General features: G+C 38.4%; 1 protein-coding gene across 1 annotated transcript in view; it reads right to left on the bottom strand.

The window, feature by feature from the left end:
* Positions 1 to 7,058: 7,058 nt before the first annotated feature.
* Positions 7,059 to 13,239, bottom strand: part of rab11a (RAB11a, member RAS oncogene family) — a 15,879-nt gene continuing 9,698 nt past the window's right edge. The window contains exons 2-5 of the mRNA XM_020518773.2: positions 11,310 to 11,505; positions 10,672 to 10,865; positions 9,548 to 9,628; positions 7,059 to 7,699 (exon numbers count right to left, since the gene is read on the bottom strand). Of these exons, the coding sequence (XP_020374362.1) occupies positions 7,560 to 7,699; positions 9,548 to 9,628; positions 10,672 to 10,865; positions 11,310 to 11,505 (611 nt within the window). The 3' untranslated portion in view covers positions 7,059 to 7,559. The remainder of the gene's footprint in view (positions 7,700 to 9,547; positions 9,629 to 10,671; positions 10,866 to 11,309; positions 11,506 to 13,239) is intronic.

Below are 13,239 nucleotides of genomic sequence, written 5' to 3'. Positions count from 1 at the left end.
TTTCTGTTTAGTAGAGGGAACACCCATTGAGGAATCTTATTGAATGGATGTACTGTTAGAGATAATATCCCCTTCTAAAATTAAAACTTGACAATGTTTTGAAGAAGCCCTGAAGTTTCACAACACTCCCATGGCTTTGGACCAGAATGCCCCTAAGGAGGTTTAGACATTCTGTCCTTATAAAAGGCAAATGGCATCTCTAATTTCTTTTTTGCTTTTTTTTGTCAGATTATGTGAAGGGCTCAGTGTGCAGTTCCAGCACATGTTCGTTAAACAGCAGTGAGAACCCGTACGCTACCATTAAAGACCCGCCAATGTTAACCTGCAAGCATTCTGAAAGCAGCTACGTAGAGATGAAGTCCCCTGTTCACAGGGATCCCCCCTACACGGAGAACGGAACCTCCACAAACAAAAACATCTACGAAGTTGGCAAGTGCTTGCGGGTAGAGATAGAATTATTAGAAAACATCTAAAGTCAGCCTTCTTGTCAACACAGGGTGCCATAATTTTAGAAATAGTTATATTAAACTTGAAATTCAGTTATTTCCCAGCTCCTGCTGTCCCCATTCCCACTTAAACCAAATTCCCACTAACCCTACATTTCCCCTGTCCCAACAAAACTTCTGTCTTAACTCCTATTATTGGCACTCTTGATTTATGTAAATTTTCATGGGATTCGGGGTTTTGTTTTCAACTAGTTAAAATGTAGCTCATGTTTTTATTAGATTTTTGCAGACTCAAATTCTCTAACTCAGCAATTACCAACTTTCCAGTCTCTGGAAGACTTTGCTATCCATATAGCACTGATATTACCTTCAGATCAGGAGAATAGTAGTGTCCAACAGACTAAGGACCAACTTTCCTGATCTTTTGAGAGTCAAAAATGTCAGCAAAAAGGCACAGAGACTCAGCTTGATAGGGTCTTGTGTGCCTTTTCTGGTTGCAAATTTTAACCTCATTCTGAAGGCCTGTTGATTGTGTGTTTTCTAATATTAAATATATATCTAAAACATATTTCAATTCTGTTACTCAGATGCAGCATAAGCTATGAAGAGTTATATTCATGTTTTTCACTGAACCTAAGTAATTAAGTTGGAGAGCTGTACTGTGAAGGCTACGGAGAAGTCCACGGCCTCACTCGTTTTTGCCTACTTTATGGCTTGTTCACTGAGTTCAATGCTCACTATTCGAGCTTATCTAATGCAATGACCCTGTAAGAAAATGAAGACATTTGAGAGGGTAGGTAAATTAGAGAGACTAAGCAGCCTTTCCCTGTACCTTTACTTTTAAAAAAAGTTAGGAATTGACAGTAAATGAGCAGAATGGATCTGACTGTGGAGAGAAAATCAAGTCTGTTATTCTTGTTTAGCAGGTACTCTTGGTTTTGGAGTTTCCAAAGACCAAAATGAAGTCAGTTTTATTTGAGTTCAGTGAACCTAACAAATGCTTTATTTTCCTTTTTCCAGAGCCAACAATAAGTGTAGTTCAAGGAGGTCAGGGAATCACCCCAAGCTGCAGCCAGAACCCATATGACCTTCCTAAGAACAGCCACATCCCAAGTCACTATGACTTACTACCTGTGAGGCTCAGCCCAACACATGTCTCGGATGATAAAGCATGTAACAAACCAATTAAAGCATGACTTTGGTCAACTCATTTACTCCTTTGTAACTTGTTGCTTACAAGAAACGGTGACAGAAAAGACAAATCTTTTTGCCCTAAAATCTGATGAAACTCAAAAGGTGTCTTGTAAATAAACTTTAATCATGAACATAACATGGACATTGCATACAAGCAATCTGTCAGCCTCCCTCATGTGCATTTCTCTTGCTGCATGGTATTTTTAAAAAAAACAACTTTCATATAATGACATTGAAACAAGGAAGCTTGATTCTAGATTTGAAAATAGTTTGTTTCAAAAAAATGTTGTATATACTACCTAGTTCGACCCTTACAAGGGTGAGCCCAAATATCATTTAGCTGATTCAACTGTAACTGTGACCGTCAAGAAGATGGATTAAGCCAAACAGCAACAAAAATCTGCATTGGAGGTACAATTTCACTACTGCAGGAGAAAAAAACACAAAATCTGGGAAACTTTATATTTCATTTTATTGTTACTGCTACTTAATGCTGATGGTTTATTGAAATAGAGCCATTGTTTAAGAGAATTAATGATGTATGGCCAGAGTTTCATTGATTAGTAGGCATTTTAAACCCAACAATCACTGTACAGAAGATTGATAGAATGTTCCCTAAAGGTCTCATTGAAGCATGAAGAATTGACAATGTCAAATTATTCATTAGGATATAGAAGATTGTAGGATCCCTATAAAATTTATACAACATATGAATTTTCAGGATTTGTTTAAGCTGAATTATATTTGTACATAAAGTAATTGCAGGTTACTTCTCGATCAGGCATTGAAAGACCTTAAGATGTAGTAGCAGAAGCAAGCCATTTAGTCCATTGAGTCTGCTCTACCATTCAATAACATCATGGCTGATCTAATCCTCAACTCGCCTTTCCTGACTTTTCCCAACTTTTCTCTAGATCCCTTAGTTCCATAAGTAAAAATTTCTCCATCTCAGCCTTGAATATATTTAAAACACACCCTCTGGAGCCCATTGAGGCTAAGAATTCTGCAAATTCCATAACCTCAGAAGAAATTACTCCTTACCTGTCTTAAAAGGGCAATCCCTTAAGATTATGCCCTTTGGTCCTAGACACTTCCACGAGGGGAAACAGAGGAGGACAAGGAAAATAGTTAACAATGGAGGAATCTAAAACTGGAAATGGTTATAACATGCAAGCTTTCTTCCATAGCATGGAGATACATCAGAATTAATTCTTAATAAATATTTGAAGACTTAAAGCTGCCATATTGAACTACCATACTGTAAAAATTCTTTGGAAAGGACTTGTAGCATTGCTCTCAAAGCCCTAATTGCTATGAGTAATCAGATTATTCTTTAGCTCAGAATGAATCATGACAATATTGCATCACAGGTCAAACCACGTGATGGGATTACTAAAAATGGAATATCCCCATCTGGATGACTAACTATTAAAGAATATGCTCCAGAGGGTGTGGGAGATCCAGAATATATTCACATACGAGGAAAACTTAGTCATTCACAGTCTTATTGAGTTTGTACCTGCAGTGTTGCAAGGTTTGGAAATCTTTAAAATATCCTTCTTTCCTATTTTGTTCTTCATATACATGTGAATGTTGTGGTTTTGTTCATTCTGGAGTCAGCAATTTATTTTTGCTAGAAGCTGGCTTTGTGATCTGTGAAACTAGCTGCAAATTGATACAGCATTGCATAATATGATTTAAAACAGACAGAGTTTGCATTTAATTTCAACACTTGCCTAGTTATTGAATTTTAGTGTGTGGTTTACAATTAAAACATTCTAATTATTTGTGAATACAGAACTTGTCTATTGCTGAAAAGATATGGTTGAAATTGTCCAGCTAAGCACAAGCTGACAATTTGTTGAGTATGTCAATGTAAGGGGGAAACATGTTTACACTAGTTGGCAAGTGAACTCTAATTGATAAAAGGTATTGCCATGAAAAATGCACACCAGTAAGATAATGATAGTCAAGTACCTGGCTCAATTTAAAATTTTGTTTAGGTTGGTCAAGATGTTAGCCTGATGGATGAACCAGAGACTGTCTGTCATCTGTGCCTGTTCTTAAAGAACACGGACATGTTAAAACACAGGATCCTGAATTATTATGTAGCTTCTGTGCCACAGTGCAAGCCTAACTGGCAATCTCAAATTTGTCATCAGTTTAATTGAGAACACAGGATTATTTAGTAAATGTTGATCCAATCACAGATTCACATCTAAATATTAGTTACTGTATCTAGAATTCTGCAAGCACAGGCTAGTTGGATATTTACAACCAGCAACCTTAAAGGTCTGGTCTCATGGCATCACTAGCCATGAACATCATATAACATTACTCAATTGTGTTGATTGGCAAATGCCTTATTAGCTTGATTGCAGCATCCTCTTGGGGTGAATACTACACGTGTAGTTATTGCATAGTACGAGCCTGCAACAGCTAGTTTCACCCATCACTCAAATCTTTAGGCAAACTTACCCTTCCAGAGTAACCTCAGGCAAAAGCAGCATGAGACCAAAGGACCTTAGGCCTGTTCATAAGTTTGTGCAGTATACAGCAAGAAATGATCTGATGTGGGTAGTTATGCAGCATGGCCCCAATGTGCCATTTCAGCAGCTAGATTGCTCAGTAGACAAAGGGCTTGGGCCCTTTGAGGTCACCAAAAAGATTAATCTTGAGCAAGTGGAACTATGCAAACCCCCTGCCTTGTGTATACTGACTAGTAAATAGTGTTAAGAAATCAAAGGCAACATTTTTGGCTAGACTGAGGAAAGCTCATTTAAACCATTCCAATTAATGATGAATTTACAGTTAGAATAAAGCCTATTAAGACATTAAGGAGATTCTTACTGGTATGAAATGAAATATAGTAAGTGTATTGTCTTTGTCATATCCTTTGCATATTTTGGATACAAAAAAGTTATCTTGAGTGAATAAAACCCAATAGAGCTGAGCTTAAAGGGCATCCTATGATAACACCATTTATTTCCGCATATATGGCATTGTTAAAACAAGTCAACTGCTTGTTTGGTCTTTTTAAGCAATAATTGACAAGTCAACATTAAATGGAAATGTTGGATATGTGATACAAAATAAAATGTATGACTCACCTGCAAATGCCATGTGTTTTGCTTTACTAATTGACTTTCAGGCTAAGGCCAAAGTTATCAATTAGAGGCAAAAAGGTATTCACACTGAAAAGTTAAAAATCCAGGCACTAAATATGGAGGATGAACTGCAAAGTTACATCTAATCATAGATCAGATACAGGTATAAAGCAGCAGCAATATTAAAGAGGGCAAAGAAACAACCAAGGATGAATACTATTGAGACAACAAGGTGCAGGGCTGGATGAACAACAGGCCAAGCAGCATCATTGGAGCAGAAAGGCTGACGTTTCAGGCCTGGACCCTTCATCAGAAAAAAGGGGGAGGGGAAGGGGGTTCTGAATAACCGATAGTTCCTACTATCTCTGATTCAATGAATACTATTGTTCAGCTTTAATAAAATTGGCAAGTGGAATCAAGGAGACAATCAATAACTTTAGGTGAAGTTGAAGTTGGTGATTAACACGAATTCTGCCAGAAGATAAAATGTCATTCAATAGCTTCGTTTATTAAAAGTGTTGGCTCCCTATTGAAAAAATAAAATGTCAATTGTAAGGTTTTCACTTACTGATTTACAGATCTTGTCATAACTTGACTAGTGAGTAACTTTAAACAATTAATGTAATTGGCAGAATCTGTCTGTCCATGACAGAGCAACCAAACAGAAGCAAAAATTAGTTGATACAATTAATTTGTAACCTTGGTTTGTGCACCACTGCAAAGTCACAATGTTATGTAAAGATGACAAATTCTTGAATGTCCTGTGATGGATCTAGGAATGAAACAGATGAATAGTTGATTTGTGCAAGTTAATATTCATTACCTTTTAGGTATTAAAGAGAAAGTTTTTAACATGTACAAAAACCTGTGTCTGTATATGGTCACTGGCAAGAATAGTCAGTGGACCAAGTTTACCCTGTAAAGTATCCTCATTAAAATGGCAGCTCAGTGGTTAGCACTGCTGCCTCACAGCGCCAGGGACCTGGGTTCAATTCCACCCTCGGGCAGCTGTCTGCGTGGAGTTTGCACATTCTCCCCATGTCTGTATGGGTTTCCTCCCACAGTCCAAAGATGTGCAGGCTACGTGAATTGGCCATGCTAAACTGCCTGTAGTGTTAAGGGATGTATAACTTAGGCAGGTTATAGGGGGATGGTCTGGGTGGGATGCCAAGGATTGCTGTGGACTTGTTAGGCCGAAGGGCCTGTTTCCATAGTGAAGGGATTCTATGAAATCTAAATGAAATAAAAACAGCAATTACAATTCCAGAACAAGAGAAACACTGATCTAAAATCTTTGGGTTGCACACAGGGTAGTCATCTGACCCAGAGGATTCAGCTAGAATAAACTAAAAGATGGTTAAGGCAGCAGGAAAGTGGAGGATCATGTGAAAAAGTACAACTTCCTGATGATAACAATGGAGGCTGGAAGCATGATACCAATTTTAAAAACAGAACAGCTAGATTTTCCACAAGTACCACTCCACTTCAGGAATGAGCACATGGTTCAATATGAGGGGGTCATAAATTTGACCAAAAAAATGGGGAACTGTAACCTAAACCAAACATTGTAAGCTTAAATTTTTGTTCAGTGATTTTGATGCTCAACAGGATTAACAAGTTTTAAAATTGAGCAAACTTCAGCTTAAGATTTGTGTCCATTATGGATTCTTTTCACACTTCAAATTTAAATTTGATTGTTTTTAACACTGAGCTGGGGACCAGAACTATAGCATTATACCAGCTGCTTTATAATATTTCACTACAACCAAACTGTATACATAGAACAAACATTTTCCAGTGGTAGCTCCATAGGACAGGAGCTACTGGCCTCTAAGACCTTTTAGAACTGATTTATAGTATGTTTTCTGTCATATTGTGTAAAGAGTGAAACATTACTTTCACAATTTTTGCCTTTTTACTTTCTTTGACTGTGCTAATGGTGGTGTCATCCATTCAGGGGAAGTACTATGTTCATATAGCCTCTTGGAGAATGTCCAGTCCACCAATTAAAAAAACAACTGAATGTGGTAGGGTCACAGTTGAATGATTCAGTGCTTAGCCCTGTGGATCACCTGCTGCTTTTCATTTACCAGGCAGCTGGCCCTGTTAAGCATCCCCAATCAGCTGATACTGCAAAATAAAGTCTCTGGTGAGTGCTTCCCCTTCTTCAGTGTTCAAAAAAAAGAAAAAAAAAAAAAAAAAACCTTCTTGTAGAACCTGTTTATGGAGGGAGACTTCAATATTCTGATTTGGATTCCAGTTATGGTTCTAGGTCAAAAGCATCATCTTATATTGAAGTAATCCAAGCCGATTCTCTTCCATTTCATTTTAATAGAGATTCAAGTACACAACATTTTAAACCATAACCTAAAAATTGGAGAGATCATACTACATGCATAAAATACAATTTACAAAAGTTACTAGGAAAATAAAGAAAGAGGCAAATTAGTGATGAGTTGACTCAAGAAATGCCATCTGTGTTGTTCACACTTCATGAGCATCCCTTATTCGAAAACAAGCATTTCCATCTCAAAAGCACCTACCATAAAAAGGCATGTGGGTGTTGTATCCCTCGTCTTATTACATGATAACATTTGTAAAATGGCTTTTAAACCATTTTACACTACCTGCAAGTATATATTATATAAAAATGCACATAGCTGATATAAACAAATTCCAACATGTTAGTAAAGACAGTTACATGTTTAATATAATTGCCACATTTAATCAAATTGAGTCGCAAAATGAAAAACCATAAGCACTACACAGGTACAATGTAGATAAAGGCTTGGAATGGACAGCAACTTGCATCTCAGATGTTTTGACAGCACTGCATCTTTGGTTTATTCTCAGTAGTTGGAGGCATGTGAATGGGGACCACATTGTTACTCGGTGACATGTCATTTTCACGTCTGTCTGACATTTGCTTCTGAGACACAATACGGTAAATTTCTGGAGGGGAGAAAATAAATTTAATGTAATCTTTTCACAAATCATCAAGTCTTCATTTACTATTTGAGGTCTAAATTTAAAGAGTCTGTTGCTGAAAAGTTTGCAGAGGTTCACTCCTGCGGAGTTGCTGGAGAACATGGTGCTGAGTGACAACTATGTGCAATTCTACACAAAGGAATGTTTACTAGGGGTAACTGACATAAGCGCAGGCTGGATTTCACTAAACTCCAGAAACAAGAACAAAAGTCCTATTCATAAACCAAAGGCTTGCTAGCAAGAAGCATGTCAGTAACAAAGAATGGATATGATTTGCAGTTTCATACTAGAGGAAATTGTAATTGTTTGAGTTAGTGTGATTTAATTAGAAAACAGCAACAAGCAAAGCTTATACTTACCATCATCCACACATTCCCTTAATTTTTAGGAGTCAATGTTATTTCTTTCAAAGAGGACCTACCCTCCCCTTAATAACAACTTCTTGACTACTCAAGCAGCTTAACAATTGCCATCAGGAATTTATTGGGCAGAAGGTTACAGAAGCAGGCCCTCCCATGGCATTCCTGATTAATTAGGCTTCATCTTGCATCTTTCTGCTCAATATTTTGATGGAAACATAAGCTAGAAACAGTGTATCCAGGGCTCCCAGAATCTCAATGTCTTTAACCAAAGAGAAAGAAAACGGAGGACCACACAAGAGTAAATTAATCAATTCCATAAAATGGAAAGAAATAACTAGAAGTAAAAGATTAAACAATTTTGAAAATCTCCAACAATTCTTAACAGAAGGTACAAGACTTCATTTTTCTAGACAAGGAATTAACAATCATTATTAAGGCTACACAAGCTACATTAGTTATTGGCCAAGGGTTCATTAGATAGTATATGACCTTTGAATCTACTGTTTTCCCTATAACAGAACTGGAAGTGACAGAAAACTTCCCTGAAGGCAAGAGTTTCATTCTGCATCATAAATAAGATTTAAATGAACTCAAGGAATTCCCTTACCCCTAATCTTGCACTGACCAAATTAGGGATTTATTGCTTTGAGTCTAATCAGAAGATTAAGAAGTCTGCACACAGCAGTCTAACGTTCAGTTGATCCCAACCAGTAACGTGTGCAGTTCACTATAGGGAGGCCTATCAACAAACCAGGAGGCACATTTTTCTTTATTCTTTCAAGGAACATTAGACTATGTTATGGACTGGACCAGACCGGACACCCAAAGTATATTATAGAGCTAGCCCAGACCCTAACTTTTTTTTTTTTTTAAAAAAAAAGAAAAAAGTGTAAGGCACTGGTGTTCCAGGTATGATGATTCAATCAGCCCACCACTAAGCTCCTTACAACATTGTTAAAAACAAACAAAAATTGTTTAACTTTATCTTGAGTATTCAATAGAGTAACGTACTCTAACCACTTATTTTCATACAGGCAGCATCCCATAAACACACCTTTGGGAGAGGCAATTCAACAAGTTATTCTCTCACGTTTCTCTCTGGTCCAGAGAAACAAAGATCAAAAGGGGCAATTTTGTTTAAGAGGAAGCCTCTTAAAGACTTCCCTCTAGCAGCAGAGCTTAAGCTTTCAGCCCCAGCAAAACCCTACTCAACTAACTGAAAGCAAAAAACTGAAGTGTTCTAGGCTGTAAGGCTGACCCCATCCAGTCATAATTCTTTTGTCTTACTTTAGAAACAAAAAAATTCAAACACCCATCTCCACACCAAAAGAGAACAAATCTTAAAGGCATAGTATTATCACCACTAAAAATTTCACAAAGAAATTTGAAGGGTTCTCTCAACATTAAGGTCTCAATTCCAAAAACCAATGTTCGAAGCAGATTGACATACCTGTGAGGATAGTCTGGAATGCAGTTTCTACATTTGTAGAGTCTAAAGCTGAAGTTTCAATAAAGGACAAGCCATTTTTTTCTGAAACAAAAACATTCCCATCAGCATTTAAAAAAAGTTGCAAGAGAAGGAGTTTTTGTTTCCCAGAATTACAAACATCTGAACAGGTTGTTTAGAAAATTATTACACATCTCTAGAGGCAGCATCTGGACCCAGGTCTCCTCGCTCAGACAGATGGACACAACAGCTGCACCAAAAGTCCCTTTTGCATCATCCAACACTGGGTCAGATCACTTGGAGACACATGGATAAAACTGATGGGGATAACCGTCCCATCCATCCATGCCCCAGCCTACCTTCTGACTGAGATGAATGTATATGCCATTGAGTTAAGGAAGTTACATTCAGAGGGGTAGAAAATAAACAGACAGGAGGTTGAATGATCAATTTCCTACTAAAAAAATTTAGTGATATGCAGTTTCCAGTCATCTTTTCCTACTGTAAAGAAGGGCAGTCTATGTAAGCTGCTGTTATAATTGCAACTATCTGCTACTGGTGACACTGCTAAATTGTAACAAATCTCCAATGCTCCAATCAACCAGCCAGCTCTACTGTATACAAGTAAGGATAGCATTAATAATTGTATTCTATACACCAACCAATTCTCAGACCAGATTCAAATTTTCCCCACCTTCTAGCCAGCCTTATCCTATTAACCACTTTGGATGTAATTTTCTGGTGTGCACGACTACAGATGTCTCCAATTGGCCAATCGCCTTTCAGCCCTAGAAGGCTCAGGAGCAGTGGACATTGTGCACTGCACAACCTTTAAGTCAAGGATTCAAAGACTGCTTAAAAACAAAGCAGGTTATCACTAGTCTGGCATTTAGGAGATTGAAATGGAAGTTACTTGAAGCCTTAAAAATAAGAGACTCAATATAGGGTAGCAATTCTGACAGAGTGCTTTGCATGCTCTTTCAGCTCAAGTTTCTTAATTCTGTACATATTCAGTTTTCTAATTAAGTATTGTAATGAGTTAAAGGATCATCCATTACTTATATCTATCATTCATTCTGGCCATAATTTTAAAAAGGCATAAACAGGAGTAGCTCCTGAACACATACCTGCAAAAGCTTTTGCCTCATCTGTCGGCACAGCTCGGAGGTGACGGAGATCACTCTTGTTCCCTACAAGCATGATGACGATATTATTGTCGGCGTGATCTCTCAACTCCTTTAACCACCTTTCCACGTTCTCATAGGTAAGGTGTTTGGCAATATCATATACCAACAGAGCGCCAACTGCTCCTCGATAATATCTAACCACAAAACAAAGCACAACATTCTCACGTACATATCTATTGCTTAGATAGACTTTTAACTAAGAAGTGGTAACTTTTAATTGGAATGATATACATTTGCACCTGCATCATAACAGGGCTTAAAATGAGCATAAGCAGTTTTTTTTGGCACAGGTTCTCTCCCAGGCTGGCCTTATGTGGTGGAGTTTCAGACATTAAACTGAAGCGGTGTCAAACTGGCACATCAGCTCAAGTGAGCAAAATGCAAGCAAAGATAAGCTGCTGTGCCCTCATGATGCAGCCCCATTGCACTACTCCAACATATGGTACTATATGATTCGATAATACATAGCCCTGGTTCAAGATCTCACCATTACCCCAGTGTCCCCCACAGACAAGTGTGGCACTGGACTAAGCAAAAAGTGCTCAAAAGACAGTTTTATTCCAAGAAACTTAACTCACGCAGAGGTGATGGCTCTGTATCGCTCCTGCCCAGCTGTATCCCAGATTTGGGCCTTAATTGTTTTCCCATCTACCTGGATACTTCTTGTTGCAAATTCCACTCCAATTGTGCTCTTACTTTCCAGGTTGAACTCATTGCGTGTGAAGCGTGATAGGAGGTTACTTTTTCCAACACCTGAATCGCCAATCAGCACAACTGTAAAATAGGAGGAAAATGAGGAGCTAGATTACAGAAGTTGAGAGGGTGTGGGAGTTTTTTGTCCCCCAGTACAATTTTGCTTAGAACAAGTACCAGCACCGGATGAGGGTAAGCACAAGACTTAGGTGCACAAACAAGACAGTTTGATCATGTTCTAGTTGCCATTTCAGTGCTACTTTCTTGTCTGCACTCCATAACCTGCAACTCCATTGTCTATCAAAAAGGGAACACCCTTTTGAATAAATTTAAAGAGGCAGCTCCCACTGAGAATTCCACATGCCAGAAAAAAGTGTTAAGGAAAGCAGCATCAGGGAGTGAAGAGTTTAAAACATGGTCATGGAGGGGAATTCAGTCATGCTGGCTCAGAGACAACAGAAATCACAGGTCTCGGTAAAAGGAAGCAAAGTATTAAATAACTACAGAACACTGGGGAATGTGTTGTTGGTTTCTTCAGAGAGGAGAATTGCAACAATGCTAGACTTAAAACCACAAACTGATGAATCAGGTGTAAATCTGAACCTTGATAGAAGGAAGACAAAAAGGAACCAGGGTTGAGCACTGATACCAGGAATTTGGAGATGTGGAGGAAGAACCAACATTTTCCTGAAGCAATAAACAGTATATACAAAATGCAGTAAAAATGGTTTCAAAGTACTACTCAAGGGCTACAACAATCAGTTTCCAAATCCACAACTTCTCAGCTAGAAGAATAAGCAGGTATAACAGAGCGTAATTGAAGAGAGTAGGTCATTCAACCCCTCAAGCCTGCTCTTTCAACATTGCTGATTTGCTCTGGTTCTCAACTCCACTTTCATGCCAGGCTGCTCATACACCTCAACTCCTGATGTTTCAAATCATCTACCTACCTTCTCCTCAAGGAAGTGATCTAGCCTCCACAAATCTCTAGGATTCAGAATTCCAGACAGACATTACTCTGCCAGAGGAGGGCAAGGTAACCCTTTCATCCCAGGAATCAGCCTTCATTGCCAGGGATAGGGACAATATTGTACAGTATTCTAGGTGCAGACTCAACTTTGAACAGTTGTAACACCACTTGCCTATTTTTTAAAACACCAACCCCTCACAAGGCCAAAACTCCATGTGCTTGCAACGCAAAACATTTGCTGCACCTGCATGCAACCCAACACCTAGATCCCTCTGTTGCACTTTTATTTGGCATTTTGCTCTATTTAATAGTCTGCCTTTTGATTCTTCCTGTTCAGTGCATGACCTCACAATTTCCTACATTAAGCTCCATCTGCCAATTTTTTGCCCACTCAACCTTTCTATAGCTCCTTACAGATTCCTTGTCATTCCCACAACAAGCCCTCCCAATGTTTGTACCTTAACACCATCTGCAAGCTCCCCACAAAGCTACACGCCTGACTTAGAAATGTCACCATACTCAAGTGTCACTGGATCAAAACCCTGGAAATCCCTCATTTCTACATGAAGTGGGCCACAACAGTTCAAGGTAACAAGCTGACCACACCCTTCAAGGCCAATTAAGGATGGACAAGTTGTTTTCCAATGTTTACATTCCATGAGTTTTTGAAACCCCAAGTCAAAATGTGGGTTATTAAGATTAGTAACTATAGCTTTTGTTAGAACACATTCTAAAAGCAGCATCTTTCAACAAAACGAATCAGAGATAGTAGGAACTGCAGATGCTGGAGAATCCGAGACAACAAGGTGCAGGGCTGGATGAACACAGCAGGCCAAGCAGCATCA

The sequence above is a fragment of the Rhincodon typus genome, chromosome 33 (assembly GCF_021869965.1).
Source record: "Rhincodon typus isolate 14 chromosome 33, sRhiTyp1.1, whole genome shotgun sequence".
NCBI lineage: Eukaryota > Metazoa > Chordata > Chondrichthyes > Orectolobiformes > Rhincodontidae > Rhincodon > Rhincodon typus.
Note: the sequence above shows the minus strand (reverse complement) of the source record. Positions and strands in the feature narration are given on the sequence as shown.